Consider the following 19,401-nt stretch of genomic DNA (forward strand, 5'->3'; position numbering starts at 1 on the left):
TAATACCAAAAATGTGGCAAGTGCAGTGAGTCTGTTAAACATACTGCTTTTACTCTTTCTCACCAAATCACTGGGCAATATCTTATGGACAATAAGACACCGGGTGATGCTAGAAGTAGCTAATACCACACTAGAAATGTAAAAATGCTTTCCAATCAGATGGCCTGTTACTGTCTAACTTATCTTCCTAGGTAAATTAATCTGAGCCGGCCAGAGCAGGAGTGGAAGGAGGCAATTCCACTCGATGAAATGACCAAGGAAGTGTAACACTGCAAACAGAACTTAATTAAGCCTAGCATTTTTATAAAATAACAATACATGTTGTTTCTTTAAAAATATGTGTTTCTTTCAAAACTGCATATGTGAGACACATCACAAAAGTCAAGATTTAGCACCGATTTGGACAAAGGCCCCGAGAAATTGGACTTCTCTTTGTGCCGGTGATTTGCTGCTGTTTGAATGCAGCACACCCCCAAAATGAAAGCTGATTTTCAATTATTGTATGTTATTGTTACTCTATAGGATTTTATTTTTTTTCAGGCACGTCCCCAGACACCTCTCACCTTTTTGAAGTTCAGCGTGCCCTTTGACTCCACAGCTCTCAGGACCTTCCTCAGCCTCCTCTGCCCTCGGACCAGGTTGCTATGGAATTAAGAAATAGTTTTAAATGTGCCTTTTTGCTTCGTTCAAACTTCAAACTGATGCTGTTGTTCTTTTAATTTTAAATCGCACACAGTTGCTTTGTTTTGTCGTGCTGGCTCAGCCAGATATAACTGATGTTTGATTTATAAAGTAAATCCCAACACCCTTTTAAACAGATACAGACACACAGTAAGGAATTCACAGACACTGAGGAGCCCAGAGCCCCTGTACAGTGTAGTCTCATATATCTGTGAGCTTAGTGTGCCATCTTGTGGTGATACACAGAACTGCAACAGACTGACCCAGTTTCCACATCATTTTGAAAAGTGTTCATAGTCCTTGTCTTAGTATTATGGGTAACATTTTAGTTTAGGGATCACTTTTAAGAGCTTATATTCAATCTATAAAATTGTTATTAATCATGTTACCTTCCAGGAGTCCCGGACTACAATTAGAAGTGATAACCCTGTCTTACACTACAGAGTCAGGACCCTGGTTAATGAAGGGCTGCAGGGTCTGTCTTACACTACAGGAGTCAGGACCCTGGTTCATGAAGGGCTGCAGTGGGAGTGCAGGGTCTGTCTTACACTACAGGAGTCAGGACCCTGGTTCATGAAGGGCTGCAGGGTCTGTCTTACGCTACAGGAGTCAGGACCCTGGTTCATGAAGGACTGCAGTGGGAGTGCAGGGTCTGTCTTACGCTACAGGAGTCAGGACCCTGGTTCATGAAGGACTGCAGTGGGAGTGCAGGGTCTGTCTTACGCTACAGGAGTCAGGACCCTGGTTCATGAAGGACTGCAGTGGGAGTGCAGGGTCTGTCTTACGCTACAGGAGTCAGGACCCTGGTTCATGAAGGACTGCAGTGGGAGTGTAGGGTCTGTCTTACACTACAGGAGTCAGGACCCTGGTTCATGAAGGACTGCAGTGGGAGTGCAGGGTCTGTCTTACATTACAGGAGTCAGGACCCTGGTTCATGAAGGACTGCAGTGGGAGTGCAGGGTCTGTCTTACACTACAGGAGTCAGGACCCTGGTTCATGAAGGACTGAAGTGGGAGTGCAGGGTCTGTCTTACCCCTTCTTGAGGTGCGTGACGTACGCGTTCTGCAGCGCCGCCTCCAGGAAGAAACCGGGACTGAACTCCGATGCTAAGCCACTGCTCTTCACACCCTTGGAGTGGGGACTGCTTACTGACTGGCAACAACAAACCAACAGGGCCGTACAGGGTGATTAGTGTTCCCTGAAAGTTTTCCACAGTACAGGCAGAGCAAATGAAGAAGCATAAAACCATGGTGAAGCCATGAGAAAAAGGAAAAACATATTAAAAAACATGGCAAACCCTGGTAAACTGTGATAAATGCATAGTATAACCATGGGAAAATCTGGATAAAACTGCAAAATGACCAAGCAAATTTACTGTGGTAAACTTTTATAAGAGTTAGTATCATTATCATTACATCTATTATTATTATTATTATTATTATTATTATTATTATTATTATTATTATTATTATTATTATTATTATTATTATTATTATCACATACAGTAGATATGACATGTCTTTACTGTGTACAATTTCCTTTGCAATATTATCAGAAGAATGTTGTCAAGTTTCAAACCTGCACTTCAGTCAAAGGAATGCAAGGAGCTGACTTTACAGAATGAGAACCTGACATTGCATATTTAAAGATCAGCAAAAAACCCTTACGGGAAATATATATTAGTGCTTTTGGTCCTGTATCACGCTGCACTACGTCATGTAAAGGAAGCGTGGTTATGAATCCCGATACCCCCTCTCCTCACCTTGTCCAGCTCCTGCAGGTACAGCAGAGTGATGTCACATGCCTTCTCGAAGCAGGACAGGGCCTCCTCCTGCCTCTCTGACAGGCGTGCCTGGGAGGCGGCAGATACATGCTGGCGCTCCATAGACAGGCCTGGGGGAGTGGAGAGGGCTTCACTTCAGAATGGTAGGTCTTTCCAGCATAATATTCGAATAGCACCTTTGTAGAGCTTTTTGTCTACTATGCTTTTCTAGTTTGAGAAACATTTTGTCATCTACATAAGGGATTAGATTAGAGCAGGGGTGTCCAGTCATGGTCCTGGAGGGCCATTCCACTCCAGGTTAAACAGATATAATGAACTACTGCAGGGTCCGGAGGGAGGGTTCATTGGTTCAGGGTTCACTTCGGCCACTCCTGGATTAGAGATGTCTCACTGGCTCGAGGGGCACTTGCCTTTCTGATAGGGTTACCATATGACTCCATGTACACTAGGACAGTTTGGGACAGTTCAGGCTTTTCAACTCACATCGCAATGCACTCTGGTATGTTGTACTTGTCAGGTACTCTTCACAGCAGGACTACACTTACCAGAATGCACTGAGGTGTGTGTTGAAAAGCCTGAACTGTCCCACTGTCCTGGTGTACATGGAGTCATATGGTACCTATACTTTCTGACTCTATACCGTTGTTTTCCCAGTAAAAATGTAATCAGCTGATACACCTCATTTAACCAAAAGCTTTGTAAAATTAAGAGATGCCTTTACCTTCATTTTCCTCTACTCTCAATCCTATCAACAGCTTAGGTACGTTATTGTCAGACAAAATAAACACACTGGAAACTTAGTGCCTCCAGTTTAATCAACGGTTAGCCCATGCACAGTGCAAGCAGGTACTGGTCACCTCACACCGCTGTGATGCCAGCAGCAATCCCTATCTGTCTCCCTGTAACATGCTAATGAATAACTCTGAGGGCAAGAGAAAAACATCTCACATTTTGAGTTCAATGTTCAGGAAAATACCAAAGTGTTTAGGATTTTTACTTGCGTTCATACTTAGCATACAACCAAGGAACACATGTATGGCTGATTTAATATAGGTGCCCAGCAGGTGGTGTTAACTGGCTATTTAACTTTATTTGAAGGAAATTAAACTGGAAAGAAACATGAGAGGGGCAGGGGTGTAAAAAGCAGTGGTGTAGCCAAGCCAGAACGCAGGTAATAGAGAAGCACCTCCCACACAACTGTCTGATTCACTCACTAGCGCTCTTGATGCAATGAAACGAGCATTAGCAACTTCTATTAATAACTACTTCTGATGAAAGAAGGCTAACAGTGCTGATGAAGACGACAGCAGCAGCGCATCGACTACGACTGTGGACACAAACACAAGCGAAGCTCTTCCCAGAGCAGCATGCAGTGAAGCAGCTGCTGTAGTGACAGTGAACCACCAAAATTCATATTTTAGTGGCGGTACCTTCAGATTCAGGACGACACCACTGGTAAAAAGGAATGTGTGATGTAAGCGAGGCTAGTCTGGGTGGAGCAGCTTGATTAGTCAGGTGTTCAAGCGCACAAACAGGAATACAGCTGGCAGAAGCAGCATCTCTGCTTTGCTGAAAGCATAAGACTGCAACATGTTTTTATTTTTTTTTTATTTTGTCACCCAAACAATAAAAGCATGCAAAAGCCCTGAGCTCTAACTCTCTGAATCGCTTGAATGCTGCTTGTCTGCTGCTTGTCTGCTGCTTGTCTGCTCACCGCCTTCTCCTCTCCTTTACAGCCTTTGTGGTTTCTACCATCAGCCACAGCTTCTTATTAAGAGGAAGCACCTGTGCGTCTGCATGATTGCAGCTCATCCCAAATGTTACTGCAGCCTGCATTCTTACACATAACAGAGAGCTCAATTAAAACAACAGTTTAACTTAGAAGATCTTACTGTGCAGTATTTTGCAATGATTGCAATGGTGTTACCGGTCAATTGAACTGTTTAGCTTAGTTGTTTTAAAGGTTGTGGAGGGGCATTGCAATGAGTTGTTATTACTGGCCAGTTGAATTTATGACACACCCTGGATATCAGAACCGTCTGCCAGGTTTGGAGGTTTGAACTATGACCTTCCAGCCTTGACCACCCCCAGGAAATCTGTCCACCATGTCCCCAAATTGGAACTGCCCACACTGCAGGAATGAAACCCCCAACAAGTAAACCTACAGTCGGGTGCAAATGTATTAGAACCCCTCAAGATGTGTCATTGATATCCTTTATATACTGACCTGCATGAAAACCTCTGGGTGTGAGGATTTCAATTTTCGGTCAGTAATCAGTTATATAGGCACTCGTGTGTGAAAATGTTAGACCACTTTGTGCTTTGCACCGATCAATTACCAGACTGGTCTGATCTTGCAATAGAAGCCTTACTGTTTCATTGTCAACAAGGGCAGACAGCTCCAACTGTAAATGCCTCAACTTGTCTACAATTTACAATATTCCAGAATTCCCTTCGTAAATTGCATCACAATCTAGCAGGAGTTTTTCTAGATGTATACGCATGTGCATCTGCGATAGGATATAATAGGGGCCCTATCAGAGCTGGTTTTAGGGGCTGGCAACCAGGGCCATTGTCCAGGGCCCCAGGCCATGGGGGGCCCCACTAGGCTAAGTTAGGTCATATCCTCAGAGTAGTGAAAAACATCAATTGTGTAGGGGCCCACGCCTTAGCCTCAGTCTCACACCGACTCGGGGCCCTGTCACTTACTGAGTCAGTTTGCTATTGGTTCCTCCGGGAGGCTCACTTGCAGGAAGTGCTGTAAGGCTGCGGTTGACAGCAGACACAGAGAGCTTTGCTGACTGTTGCTGTATTGTTTGTTCAGGGAGTCACTGTTTGTTCAGAGGCACGCTGGGCGGTGGCTTGGAAAGTGTCCCTCATCGGTGCCGATTAGGAAATGTTATCTCTTCAGGCTGTAGAAACTTGTGCCAGCCTCATGAAAAAAAAAAAAAAAAAGTCTAGGCTTTTCTTGGCAGTGTTTGAGTTTGCTTTAGCCTACAGTCCTTATAAGGGCAGAATGCAAATCAAACGCCTAGCCTGAAAGTCTGCGATCTCTTCCTCTGCCTGAATTTGGTCTCATATGCTCTTGGGTGCTTCACTAAGTGGGTACAGTTAGCTAGCAGTCTGATCGTCGTTCCCAACAACGATGCAAGATTCCAAGGTATTTTCACTGAGGCTCTTGCACTCCACATTCCCCAATCTCCACATATCTGGGCAGCACCAAGACAGCCAAGACAGTATCTGCAGAACCATCTCCTCGCCCTTCAGATTTGCACGGAGCATCCCGTCAGCTGATGAATCTACTGCTACCCTTATTCTCCACTTTATTTCCTGTCCAGCTTGTATTGCATTGCCCTGCATGCACTGTTTATTAGTGCTGGTGTTATTCCTGTTTGACGCACTGTAGGGATGTGTGATTATACATACCACAGTGACAGCTCAGGTTCTCATTATAACACAAAAAAACATTTCTTTTACTGCAACTAAATATCTTAAGATTGTATGAAAATGTATTTATTTAACCAGGAGATTTGCCCAGTGAGACTGGGGCCTCGTTAACCAGTGTTGACTAGCTTTTCTTTTTAACGGATGTCCTTTTGGAATTCATTGAAATCGATGTGGCAACAATAAAATAATATTTTTTTTCACAAACTTGTCATTTTTCTCAATGCCTTCAATGTTTCACTTAGTACTACTATACATACAATCATTGCATGTTTTAACAGTTATGGATGACTCATTCAAATCCAACGGCAGAATGACTGTGAACAAGATACAGCGCTTGAGTTAAGGTTATTTTATTACATGAGAGTAGGTAGCTGTTATTTACTTCATGCTAATACTGGACTCAGCTTTCCCCAAGTTAAAATGAGATAGCAGTGGTGGGGACCAACCAAGACGTAGCTTTGCTGTAATATATGAGCCTTCAGCGCTCTTTCTCCAGGTAATGTGGATTTCCTATTGGCCTGGTGTTGATGGCTTACGTGTAATGCTGGCTCCAGAGATCAGCCTAGTTGTGGCTTCCCTGGCACATCAGCACACACAACGGCAGTGATGCTGGCTCCAGGGATCAACCACAGTGTGACCTCCTTAGCGCCTCAGCTTGATTTAAGGAAAGTAATTCCCTGAATTTATCTGTTTGATTGAAGTTGTGTACTCTTTTTCCCATCCATTGCACTTGTTGTACAATAAATTCACAATACTGCAGGAATGTTCATGCAGAGCTATTGGTTTTTTCCACAAATGAAGATGGTCTGAAAACAGATGAACCCCCAAAGGGAGTGAGTGGCTTGTTTGTGGTTTTAAGAGACATGTGATTGCTTGCACTTTGGAGCAGGCAGCGAGCGAGCGAGCCTACCTTTAATGAGCAGAGCTTCGGCCAGTAGTCTGCTCTGGTAGAGCTGTTGGTTCTCCATGGCGAAGCTCTCCAGCCCCACTCGGGCGTACATGCTGAGCGCATCTCTCGGGGAGCCCTCGACGTAGTGCAGCTTAGCCAGAACCAGCATGGCTTCAGTCAGGTACTTCGGCTGGGGAAGCAAAGAAATCACAGCGATGCTACCTTCAATCTTTACTTGTGTGTGTATTTGTTCCCATGGTTACACTATGCATTTGACATCGATTAACATGGTTTGTTATGTTCATTAATATGATTTACTGTGCTGGAACTAGCTACCAGAGAACTTCAGGTCTCTGAAGACTCAAATCTTAAGACTAAACAAGTAGATCTCTTGATCCTAGGCTGATGCACTATCCTTGCACTATTGCACTACTACTTTGTCATTGTAGATATACATTGTTTTAATCCTAACTTGTTGCATCTGCACTTACTGTAAACTACACTGTATTTAAATATTGCACTGTAACCCTGTACTGCCCTGTGACACATTTAAGTCGCTTTAAATAAATAATAATAATAACAATACTATACCGGCCAGGGCTTTACAACATTTTACAATGCTTACCTCTGCTTTGCCATGCTTTAGCACTCTTTGCTATGCTTCTACACCACTCTGTTACTGAGTGGGGGGAAGTGAACACAAAGTAAGCGGTCGTCTCTGGTGTTTTTCAGTGTTCACTAGACAATGTCTGGTTCTGTCTTTGTTTTGGGCGTGTTATATCGGTGTATATCTGTTAAAACCAGTCAGCAAGGGCCGACGAGCATGTGTGTGTACTGTGTACAGGTCAATAAGTGTACGTGTCCCCTCCTCTCCCCTAACCCAGGTGTGCTCAGTCTCACAGGGACAGAAGGTAGCAGCGAATAGCCACTCCCCACTGGCTGCCTGGACCCCACTACTCACTTGCAGCTTGCCTCTGTTCAGAATGGTGCTCAGGTGTGCCTTGGCTTGGTGCAGCTTGGGCTGCTTCTCTTCCATTAATGGAGTGCAGTCTCTGAGCTGGGCTGTGTTCTCCTGGAGACACTCCTCCAGCAGGGACTCAGCCAACAGCAGGATCCCAAAGTCATCTGAAATACAGCAGCCATGCAGCAACAACAACAAGGGCAAGTCAGCTCTGCGGTGAGAGCCAATACAAACCAACAACATTAGGAAACACTCACACCACTTATTTATACTTTTTCTATTTAAAGTTTCATTTTCCATTCCTTTTTTTTAAGTGACCATTGCTTTAGTATAATAACTTCCTCAAATCCTGTATCCTTTCCTGTAGATTATTCATAACTTTAAAGACATAGATTAGCTTGGGATAGATAGAGGGACAGATAGAGGAATAGATAGATAGATTGATAATAAAGAACGGAAGTAAATGATCAATTGAAAACTCACTATTTTAACAATTAGCTGTTTGCTATTTTTGAATTATCTCTCTCTTTCTAGATAGATAGATAGATAGATAGATAGATAGATAGATAGATAGATAGATAGATAGATAGATAGATAGATAGAGATAGATAGATAGATAGATAGATAGATATAAAGCATACAGTACAAGCCAATTACTCTAGGCCTCAGTAAAATGACTCACTCACAATTACGACCCCATTTTTACAGTCCAGGCTTGGTCCTATTGACAGCAATGTAAAGCCACCTTCAATATTAAGGCTACCCCCTGTATTCAGTATCAAGGCCACTATCTCAAGTGCCAAACATATTGTAACACGCTTGCAGTCCGGGATACTGGGGCTGCGCTGTTGTGGTTCTGTCTCGCCAGCAGCAGCACGCGCCCTGCAGGACCTGCAACTCCTGCGTACGCGGAGCAAAGAGGGGGCGAGGAGGCTGCTTGCAATCGCTCGCGGGAGCTGGAGTCTGCAGGGGTTGCCACGGACGGGCCCCCACAGACCAACATCAAAGGCTGCACCTCGACTGAGATCCTCGTGGCAGAGTGTAGGGAAGCTTGCCGTGCGATTGCGTACAGCTGTCAGAGTCCTGTCAACTGAATAAAGAATTGCCATTCCGGACCGCAGCTACCTTATTTAGTCTCGTCTCTTCTCCTTCTGCTGTTTCCTGAAAAGCTGGTTCACTACAATATCAAGACTGGTAAATTACCTCTGTAATAAGACCCACATGTATTGCAAACATAGCAGGTAGTTAAGAAATGGAAGCCGGAGCATTAAAGAAAACAAACCTATCTTTTTCAACAAACCTATTTGGTACAATTACCAATAGGGTCTGATTTTTAGGGTTAAACCCGAGACAGACCGGCTCCTACCCTCCCACCTGATTTCCTCTTGTCGATTACTTATTAGCATTGCAGATACCTACATTAATAGTATGTAGCTATTATAATATATATATATATATATATATATATATATACTATTAATAAGTGATACATTTGTACGCAATGATCCAGGTAAAGGCAAAGTAGCCTATGTGCGGATATAGGCTAACCCGAAGAAAAATTATGACCAGAAAATAAGCCCCAACTATCATTCTTTTCTAATTTTGAAAAATCCTACATTGACGGTTTACTGGATCAGCATTTTATTTCTGTTAACCAAAAAAGTTGGATTGTACCGGTTCCGGTATAAGATTTATAGTCAATTGTTATGAACAGTTTTTGACTAGAATATATATATATATATATATATATATATATATATATATATATATATATATATACAGAACTGTGCAAAAGTTTTAGGCAGGTGTGAAAAAAATGCTGTAAAGTAAGAATGCTTTCAAAAATAGACATGTTAATAGTTTATATTTATCAATTAACAAAATGCAAAGTGAGTGAACAGAAGAAAAATCTACATCAAATCAATATTTGGTGTGACCACCCTTTGCCTTAAAAACAGCATCAATTCTTCTAGGTACACTTGCACACAGTTTTTGAAGGAACTCGGCAGGTAGGTTGGCCCAAACATCTTGGAGAACTAACCACAGTTCTTCTGTGGATTTAGGCAGCCTCAGTTGCTTCTCTCTCTTCATGTAATCCCAGACAGACTCGATGATGTTGAGATCAGGGCTCTGTGGGGGCCATACCATCACTTCCAGGACTCCTTGTTCTTCTTTACGCTGAAGATAGTTCGTTGTCATGCTGCAGAATAAATTTGGGGCCAATCAGATGCCTCCCTGATGGTATTGCATGATGGATAAGTATCTGCCTGTACTTCTCAGCATTGAGGAGACCATTAATTCTGACCAAATCCCCAACTCCATTTGCAGAAATGCAGCCCCAAACTTGCAAGGAACCTCCACCATGCTTCACTGTTGCCTGCAGACACTCATTCGTGTACCGCTCTCCAGCCCTTCGGTGAACAAACTGCCTTCTGCTACAGCCAAATATTTCAAATTCTGACTCATCAGTCCAGAGCACCTGCTGCCATTTTTCTGCACCCCAGTTCCTGTGTTTTCGTGCATAGTTGAGTCGCTTGGCCTTGTTTCCACGTCAGAGGTATGGCTTTTTGGCCGCAAGTCTTCCATGAAGGCCACTTCTGACCAGACTTCTCCAGACAGTAGATGGGTGTACCAGGGTCCCACTGTTTTCTGCCAATTCTGAGCTGATGGTACTGCTGGACATCTTCCGATTGCGAAGGGAAGTAAGCATGATGTGTCTTTCATCTGCTGCAGTAAGTTTCCTTGGCCGACCACTGCGTCTATGGTCCTCAGCGTTGCCCGTTTCTTTGTGCTTCTTCAAAAGAGCTTGGACAGCACATCTGGAAACCCCTGTCTGCCTTGAAATTTCTGCCTGGGAGAGACCTTGCTGATGCAGTATAACTACCTTGTGTCTAGTTGCTGTGCTCAGTCTTGCCATGGTGTATGACTTTTGACAGTAAACTGTCTTCAGCAACCTCACCTTGTTAGCTGAGTTTGGCTGTTCCTCACCCAGTTTTATTCCTCCTACAGAGCTGTTTCTGTTTCAGTTAATGATTGTGTTTCAACCTACATATTGAATTGATGATCATTAGCACCTGTTTGGTATAATTGTTTAATCATACACCTGACTATATGCCTACAAAATCCCTGACTTTGTGCAAGTGTACCTAGAAGAATTGATGCTGTTTTGAAGGCAAAGGGTGGTCACACCAAATATGGATTTGATTTAGATTTTTCTTCTGTTCACTCACTTTGCATTTAGTTAATTGATAAATATAATCTATTAACATGTCTATTTTTGAAAGCAGTCTTACTTTACAGCATTTTTTCACACCTGCCTAAAACTTTTGCACAGTACTGTGTGTATGTATCCCTAAGCTATATTTATTCTTGTTATGACAAATATTCCCATTCACGAGTCCAGTCCTGCTGCATCTTGCACCATGCAATGAAGGCACACCCTGGGCTAATAATATACCGCTGCATGTTACAGTATGTAAAATAATGCACAAAACTCAAATGTTCGTTGATAGCATTGACACTGTTATTAGGGTTACTGCGGGGTGCCACGGTAAAGCACAGCAGCTTGCAGTAAATAAAGAAAGCATTGGAAAAGCGTGGTGAAGGCTTGATTAAGCACAGCCAAGTATTGAAAATCACAGACAAAGATAAAACTTGACCCGTGCTATATAAACGTTTTAATAATGAATCAAAATCTACACTCAACTGGTTTTAAAGACATTTTAGTATTTGTATATTTTACACTACGTAAAAGCGCGGGTTTGTGTGCAAATGTATTCTCAAAAAACAAAACCTGAAAATGAACTTGTAAATCTTGTGCATAGCATGTGTTAAATTATTTTACTATAATTTGTGGTACCACAAGTAGTAAGTAGCCAAGCCTATTTGACAGGCTATTGTTTGATATACTGTACTTGATGCATTCGTTAATAGTGTTGCATTTGACATACATAGTCCGTTGGGTTCCCTTTGCACGCCAAGCCAGGTAACAGTAACCTTGTTGAACAAGTCAAAAGTTTGCATGTGATTTCTATTTGCATAAAAGTACAAGTCACTTGGTTTAACAGAATTGCAGTACAAAGTTCAGCACACAGAACGAGCAACAAAACTGGAGACGTGCACTGAGACGTGCACTGTAACGAATGTACTTTCAACATAGTTTTCATTGAAGAAAAGTCATTGTGCCGAGCACAAATGCACTCACCGTGCTCGTGTATTCTGGCGAGGTTCACTTGCTGGACCAGCTCTGGGATCCTGTCCCACTGACACTCGCCCCGGCATCTCTCAATTTCAGCCTCCAGTCGGTACTGGGAGAAGGAGATTCGCGCTGCCATGGTGCTCCGAGTACAATACGTGTACTCTTAAAACAAGGAAGTCACTCGCTGCTTACTGTGTGACAACTAGTCAAAAAGTTAACTTTTACACTGAGCATGTGTGCGGCAGACATTGCATGCTGGAAGTAGTAGTTTATCATAGTTGGATATTTTTTTAAAATTTAATACCATAGCGTAGGGTCCGCGTCACAGTGGAATTAATAGCTTTCGTGTCAATTTAGGGTAGGCCTATCGGTAATTTATTCAAAACTTAACTAAACTTTAAAACTGAGAATGCATTAGGAATGTTTTCCATTATTATCTCCATTTCATTTTTGTTTTGTTTTTTGTTTGAATGTTTTTTTAATCAAGACTCATCTTTATGTATTCATAGGCATTGCACGTTCTATGGACATTTTAATCTTTGTTTTCACATAAGTAGGGAATAAGTAAAATATTGTAAAATATTTTGTAAAATAAAAGCTTCCCCTTCCTCTCTATCCCTTCACCTCATCCCCACCACTCCCATACTGAAAACGGTTTCCACCATAAATCATAGCGGGGTTTACAGTCTATTCTGGAGTTCATTACAATACCCTGGCTGGCAATAATACATATTATCCAGACTGGTTTCTGGTTTTAATCTACATTACTGCTTATTCTAACAGTAATCACAGCAGACCAAAAAGGGCTATTACATACCGCTACAAACAACACTGTACCATTATAAACCACTGCAGATTCTCTACTGCTCTGGGATTCTCTTTCTAGAAGATCTGTCAAATTAATAAAATAGGACTGTAGACAGTAGTTTGACCTGGAGAACTTTACAGTAAAGGGAATCTTAAGGACATTGTTTTGAACCAGCTCCTCAACCAGTTCAAACCCAGCAGCTTAGACTAGGAATTTCCACCAGGGCTATTAAATGCAGTGCATCTGTATGAAAGCCTGAACAATCCCCTGGGTCCCCTTTATGTTGACAGTTTGCTCATGAGTTCCCTACAGTGTCTTCTGTTTCTCAGAAACTACAGATTACTGTTTCTCTGAAACCTCCAGCTACAGTAATCAAAAACACCCAGGTCCAAGCTTGCCAGGGCGTGCCAGCTCTGAAGTGATTACATGGGTACAGTCTGATCTTTTCAGATGACCTGTCAGTACATCTTTTATAATGTCTCATTTTCTAAAATCTTCTGGAAGGGGGGTTTGATTTCTGCAATGAAAATAATAAAATCAGTGCCTGTCAATGACAGACTGAACTGTTATAGCTATTGTATTGCTTTTATGGTAATGTGCCTCTGGAGAAACAAACAGGGATGGAAATAGGACTCCTGTTACATAACAGTTTAACCCTTTCCAGGTTTTACTATGAGCTTGATCAGCCACGGTGTACAGGTAACAAGCACAGGTGTGTTTTATTAAATTTATAGCTAATTCAGGCATGGATCAAACTGCTACGCAACTGGGCCTTATTGCCATTCCTGACAAATTTGGTGGTTTCAGGTTAACCGTTAGTGAATTATAATCAACAACCTAAAGCCACCACACAATTTGTCCTAATCGGCTACTGTATCTCACTTAAGGGGATTAAGGTGCGTCTGCAGAGCTTGTGCTAGTGTAGTTTTATTTGTATTTCCATGTTTGCCCTCTTGAGGTAAAATCTAATATCACAGCAATTCTTGGAAGAACAAGGCAACAGTTCAACAGGGTGTTCAATGTCACTATGGTGTCAAGATAGGAATGCAGTAAATTGACATTTTGGAGTACTGTGGGGCCATCTGCTGGTGAATGGAGGAACTTTGGGGTAAGAGTTACATTGGGAAATCGGGAAGAGGAAATGGGAGGGGTGGGGTAGCTACAGTAAAGTCTTGTCTAATCCAGCCCCTCTATAAACCGGCATTCTGTACAATACGGCATTCTGTACATTAGGTCCCGACCAAATCCCTATTGAAATGTATGGTGTGATCCCCTTTATAATCCGGAACCAATCAATTCTGGAATCTGGATTTCTAAGTCTCTTTTGTTTAAAATCAATGCAAAATGTGTGTTTGTCTTTCTAAGTTTATAATAAAGTATGTTGCGCGGGAATGGTACATCTATAGTAAAATCCTTTTTTCACATAATGGAAAATATTACATTAAAATTAACACAATCCTTGAATTACTGGGTATACCTGAACAGTTCTTTAACTGTATGTACAGCAATGGGTTTTTTTAAAGTGTTCAAATAGTTTGTCAATGATACTTTTTTGGGGTACAGTATTAGATTTTACAGCACCTCTGTAATCCAGTCACTGTATAATCCAGCACACTGTATAATCCAGCACAATGTTTCGGTCCAAACAGATGCTGGATTAGACAGGTTTTACTGTACAGGGCTTGGTGGTGACCTATCTGACTGAAACATCTCTGTTTAGAAAGCAAATCTACACCTACACTGGTTGTCATGAGAGATTTTTGTTTCTGTTTACATTGATGGAAACGTGTGTTAATTTGTTTATAAATGTGAAAGAGAAAACACTCACAGCATCTAACCCCTGTCACTTTGTGTGGCAAAGTGGTGAATGGTTACAGATGTGTGCAGTGCAGAACGGATACAAAATACACAGACAATGATTAACAGGTGCAAGGGTGTTTATTGTTTTTTCAATGTCCAGAGCCTTAGGGCAAACCCCTATAAATAATAAATGTTGGAAGTGATGCAGCGTTTGTAATCCTCGGGTTTGACCCGAAACCAATAACAAAAAGTCCTGTTCTTTCCTCACCCACACGTAACACAGAACACAAACACAGTGTTTATTTAGTGCATGAAACTAGAGCTTCGTTTGTGAAACAGGGAAGTGCTGGTGTGCGGGTTTGTTGCTGGCCTGTGGCTGCAGCTCTGGATAGTGTTAGTAGTCTTTAGAAACAAAACAAACAGTTATTACTAAGACAAAACAAACAAACAAACACAACACTCACGTTTTCACTTAACAGCTGTCTTTTAGGTTGTTCTAACCATTTACAAAGGAACAGATCACTTACACCAGTGCTCCCCAAACACCTGGAGAGCCCCTATCCAGTAAGTTTTGTAGGTCACCCTAAATCGCTAATTTCTAAAGACCTGGAACACATGGAAGTTATTGATCAATTAAGCAAAAACGTGTTCAGTTAAGGGAACTCTGGTCATTGGGCCAGTTTACATGCTGGGAAACTGTCATAACTTGTTTACTGTCATGATTTATTTAAGGTGGTACGGTCTGAATTACAATTTTAGTTAGTTTTGGTTTATGTTTAGTTTATGTTTGAATACAAATCTAATACATTATATAAAAATCAAATACAAAATGAAGTTTCAAAGCAGGAACTGTTAAATTAAACTAACCAAAATTATCTAAAATTATAATTCAGCCGTACCACCTTAAATAAATCATGACAGTAGACAGATAAGTCGTGACATTTTCCCAGCATGTAATCCAGGCCATTGAGGGCTGAAAAGGGTAGTTCATTTTTTGTACCAAATGATCTCTAAATGACTTCATTTAATAAATCACCTGCTTAATTGATCACAATTAAATTATTCCAGGTGTTAAGAAATTGATGGATAGGGGCTCTCCAGGACCGGGTTTGGGCAGCACTGATTTACACTATGTCCCCTATTTATATCCTCGCTCATGACCCCTAGGTAACGAGCGCATCCGCTCCTCCAATCCCCGGATGCCACACCGTTTACCGTCTGGGTCACTGAGTTTGGATACTGTAGCTGCGCCCCTTTCCTAAATGACCGACTTCCACCTACCCTACGGAATAAATTGTCATGCCATTTAGTTAAGGGTACTCTGTTCCTTTTACACAGTGCCCTCACAGGTCGAGAGGGAGATCTAACACCAAGAATCATTCGATCTCTGTCACACTTTATGAAAATGAGAGCTATTGTGTGCAATATGGGTATTAAAACACCCCTGCATCTTCAGCTAGAGCAGCCCGCTCGCTCCAGACTGCTGTTCATCAAGGTAATCAGATATACAAGGAGTGTTTACACAGCTGATAAGCTGTTAAATACTCGGAGCGGTACTTTATCAGGGCCACCCAGTGCTTTCAAACTTTAAAGAAATGCTCAAACCTTTACTCACAGCGCTGACCCAATTCCTAAACTCCATGTTTATAATAAAACTCCTAATACAAGCATTTCCTGAAAACGTACACAGAAATACATTTATATTGCTTCCTGTTTAGCTTTACATAAAACCCAAACTAAATTACCACAGTAAAAGTCTGTTTAAAAAAAAAAAAAAAAAAAAAGGCCAAATTAAATATAGAGCATTTAACACAATCTTGAACTAATTTTATTTATTCCAACTTCCAAGCTGTCTTGGATTATATTTCTTATCGTTTTATTTGAATGATTAATCTGGTTGCAACTGTAGATGTGGATTACACCTGTAATAATAAACAAGAAATAATGCATTTGCATATCTAGAAGAAATCCGAAATAAAGAGAAAAATAACTTTCTATGGAAAGGCCCAACTTAACCAATGGTCCCGTTCGCACAGATGGAAACAACGATGGTGAAGTCAGGCAAGTGAAAAAGTAAACAAATGGGGTGCAATTTGTCAGGCTATAATGTATAACTCACAGAGCAAACGTAAATTAGTTAATGAAAGCTCGGCAAACACAATATTGCTGAAATGCATGCTTATGTATGCCAACAAAGTCCTGCATTGGTACCTATCAAATGTGTTACTGAAAACAGCTCCCTAGGGGACCCCGAGTGGCTCACCTGGAGTGCAGCCGCGTGGTGTGCAGGGTGATTCATATAGTGCAGGTTCAATGGGGTCCCTGAGTGGCTCACCTGGAGTGCAGCCGCATGGTGTCCAGGGTGATTCATACAGTGCAGGTTCAATGGGGTCCCTGAGTGGCTCACCTGGAGTGCAGCAGCATGGTGCACAGGGTGATTCATACAGTGCAGGTTCAATGGGGTCCCTGAGTGGCTCACCTGGAGTGCAGCAGCGTGGTGCGCAGGGTGATTCATACAGTGCAGGTTCAATGGGGTCCCTGAGTGGCTCACCTGGAGTGCAGCAGCGTGGTGTGCAGGTTGATTCATACAGTGCAGGTTCAATGGGGTCCCTGAGTGGCTCACCTGGAGTGCAGCAGCGTGGTGCGCAGGTTGATTCATACAGTGCAGGTTCAATGGGGTGCCTGAGTGGCTCACCTGGAGTGCAGCGTGGTGTGCAGAGTGTGTCATACAGTGCAGGTTCAATGGGGTCCCTGAGTGGCTCACCTGGAGTGCAGCCGTGTGGTGCGCAGGGTGATTCATACAGTGTAGGTTCAATGGGGTCCCTGAGTGTCTCACCTGGAGTGCAGCCGTGTGGTGTGCAGGGTGATTCATACAGTGCAGGTTCAATGGGGTCCCTGAGTGGCTCACCTGGAGTGCAGCAGCGTGGTGTGCAGGGTGATTCATACAGTGCAGGTTCAATGGGGTCCCTGAGTGGCTCACCTGGAGTGCAGCAGCGTGGTGTGCAGGGTGAGTCATACAGCGCAGGTTCAATGGGGTCCCTGAGTGGCTCACCTGGAGTGCAGCTGTGTGGTGTGCAGGGTGAGTCATACAGTGCAGGTTCACATCCACTGAATCTTCGGGTTTCCTGAGCCATGTGGGGAATTGCTGCAGTGAGAAGAAAAGCGATTTTTGCACTCCATATTTTACAAAGCATTTGATACAGTTGAACAGTAATTTATTTTGGAAACTACAATTTTTAAATTTTGCTTTATATTTTCAAAAGGTAATCAAAACCCTATATAATGGCTGCAACGGTTCCAACGGTCTCCCCTTTCCTCTTTCTATTAGCCACACAAACATTAGCCCTGTGTATAATACAGATACACTCCAAGGTATAAATATGTTTGGTAAATAACTGAAGAGATGTCAGCTGGCAGACGACACCACCAGCTTTTTAAAGGACAAATGTGAAGTTGCAAAAGCTGTTGAGAGAATAGCTTTGAATATTAAAAGTTAATGAATTATTTGCATTAAAAAATTGTGAATTTAAATAATTATGCTATATTCCAGTAAAGGATTTAATTACATATCTTGGAATCAGTATTGCAAAAGCCAAAACGAAAGAAGTAGATTAAACTTTCATCCCATTATACAGAAAACTAAGAGAACATGTAATTTGTGGTTGTCAAAAGAGATGCATCACTTTCTATAAAAGTGCCCCAGGCTGTAACTGCAGAGTTTGACAACATTGTATTCAATCTCATTTGGAGAAATAAACCTCATTATTTAAAAAGGATATAATATGTAATAGACAAGAACGAGGAGACTTCTAGACTTTAAAATTTAAAATATTATTTTGAAGGTAAATTGGATAAAAAATAATACTAATAAATAAGAAATGTATATGGAACATTTTTCCAAACGATGCCTTTCAAAATGTCAGCAGTCTTGAATTTTTACTAAAATCTAAATAAAAAACGTCCTATTGCTCTAGCTAACTTTCATAAGCAGGCACTGCTCAATTGGACGATGGTGCACAAATATAATTTTCCCCCACACAATTACATTATTTAGAATAACAAGGATATAGGATATAAAAATAGATCTTTATTTTTCCAAAGATGGTATGATAATAACATTTTGTTAGTGAGTTAATTACTCAATGATGATGGACAACTGTTACATTTCAGAAAACTTTCAAGATCCCTGTTACTGCGGAGGAGTTTGCTGTAGTCTCTGATGCAACTCCTAGAGAAACTTATTTTTAATACAGGCTTTTTTAAACTTTCAAACAACTTATATGTAGGTGATGTACACAAACTGCATCATCAATGTGACAATAAGCACATGCAAGCTCTATGTAGTGGTGTTGCAATTCAAATACAGCATCATCAATGTGACAATAAGCAGATACAAGCTCTGTGTAGTGGGGTTGCAATTCAAATACAGCATCATCAATGTGACAATAAGCAGATACAAGCTCTGTGTAGTGGGGTTGCAATTCAAATACAGCATCATCAATGTGACAATAAGCACATGCAAGCTCTGTGTAGTGGTGTTGCAATTCAAATACAGCATCATCAATGTGACAATAAGCAGATACAAGCTCTGTGTAGTGGGGTTGCAATTCAAATACAGCATCATCAATGTGACAATAAGCAGATACAAGCTCTGTGTAGTGGGGTTGCAATTCAAATACAGCATCATCAATGTGACAATAAGCACATGCAAGCTCTGTGTAGTGGTGTTGCAATTCAAATACAGCATCATCAATGTGACAATAAGCAGATACAAGCTCTGTGTAGTGGGGTTGCAATTCAAATACAGCATCATCAATGTGACAATAAGCAGATA

At 41.7% G+C, this 19,401-nt stretch overlaps 1 protein-coding gene across 1 annotated transcript in view; it reads right to left on the minus strand.

Moving 5' to 3' along the window:
- LOC117402476 (tetratricopeptide repeat protein 7A-like) overlaps nucleotides 1-12,127 on the minus strand; it is a 110,965-nt gene extending 98,838 nt beyond the window's left edge. The window contains exons 1-6 of the mRNA XM_034003664.3: nucleotides 11,966-12,127; nucleotides 7,762-7,925; nucleotides 6,822-6,990; nucleotides 2,444-2,574; nucleotides 1,715-1,833; nucleotides 564-642 (exon numbers count right to left, since the gene is read on the minus strand). Coding sequence (XP_033859555.3) covers nucleotides 564-642; nucleotides 1,715-1,833; nucleotides 2,444-2,574; nucleotides 6,822-6,990; nucleotides 7,762-7,925; nucleotides 11,966-12,095 — 792 coding nt within the window. The 5' untranslated portion in view covers nucleotides 12,096-12,127. The remainder of the gene's footprint in view (nucleotides 1-563; nucleotides 643-1,714; nucleotides 1,834-2,443; nucleotides 2,575-6,821; nucleotides 6,991-7,761; nucleotides 7,926-11,965) is intronic.
- Nucleotides 12,128-19,401: the final 7,274 nt, after the last annotated feature.

The sequence above is a fragment of the Acipenser ruthenus genome, chromosome 5 (assembly GCF_902713425.1).
Source record: "Acipenser ruthenus chromosome 5, fAciRut3.2 maternal haplotype, whole genome shotgun sequence".
NCBI classification, from domain to species: domain Eukaryota; kingdom Metazoa; phylum Chordata; class Actinopteri; order Acipenseriformes; family Acipenseridae; genus Acipenser; species Acipenser ruthenus.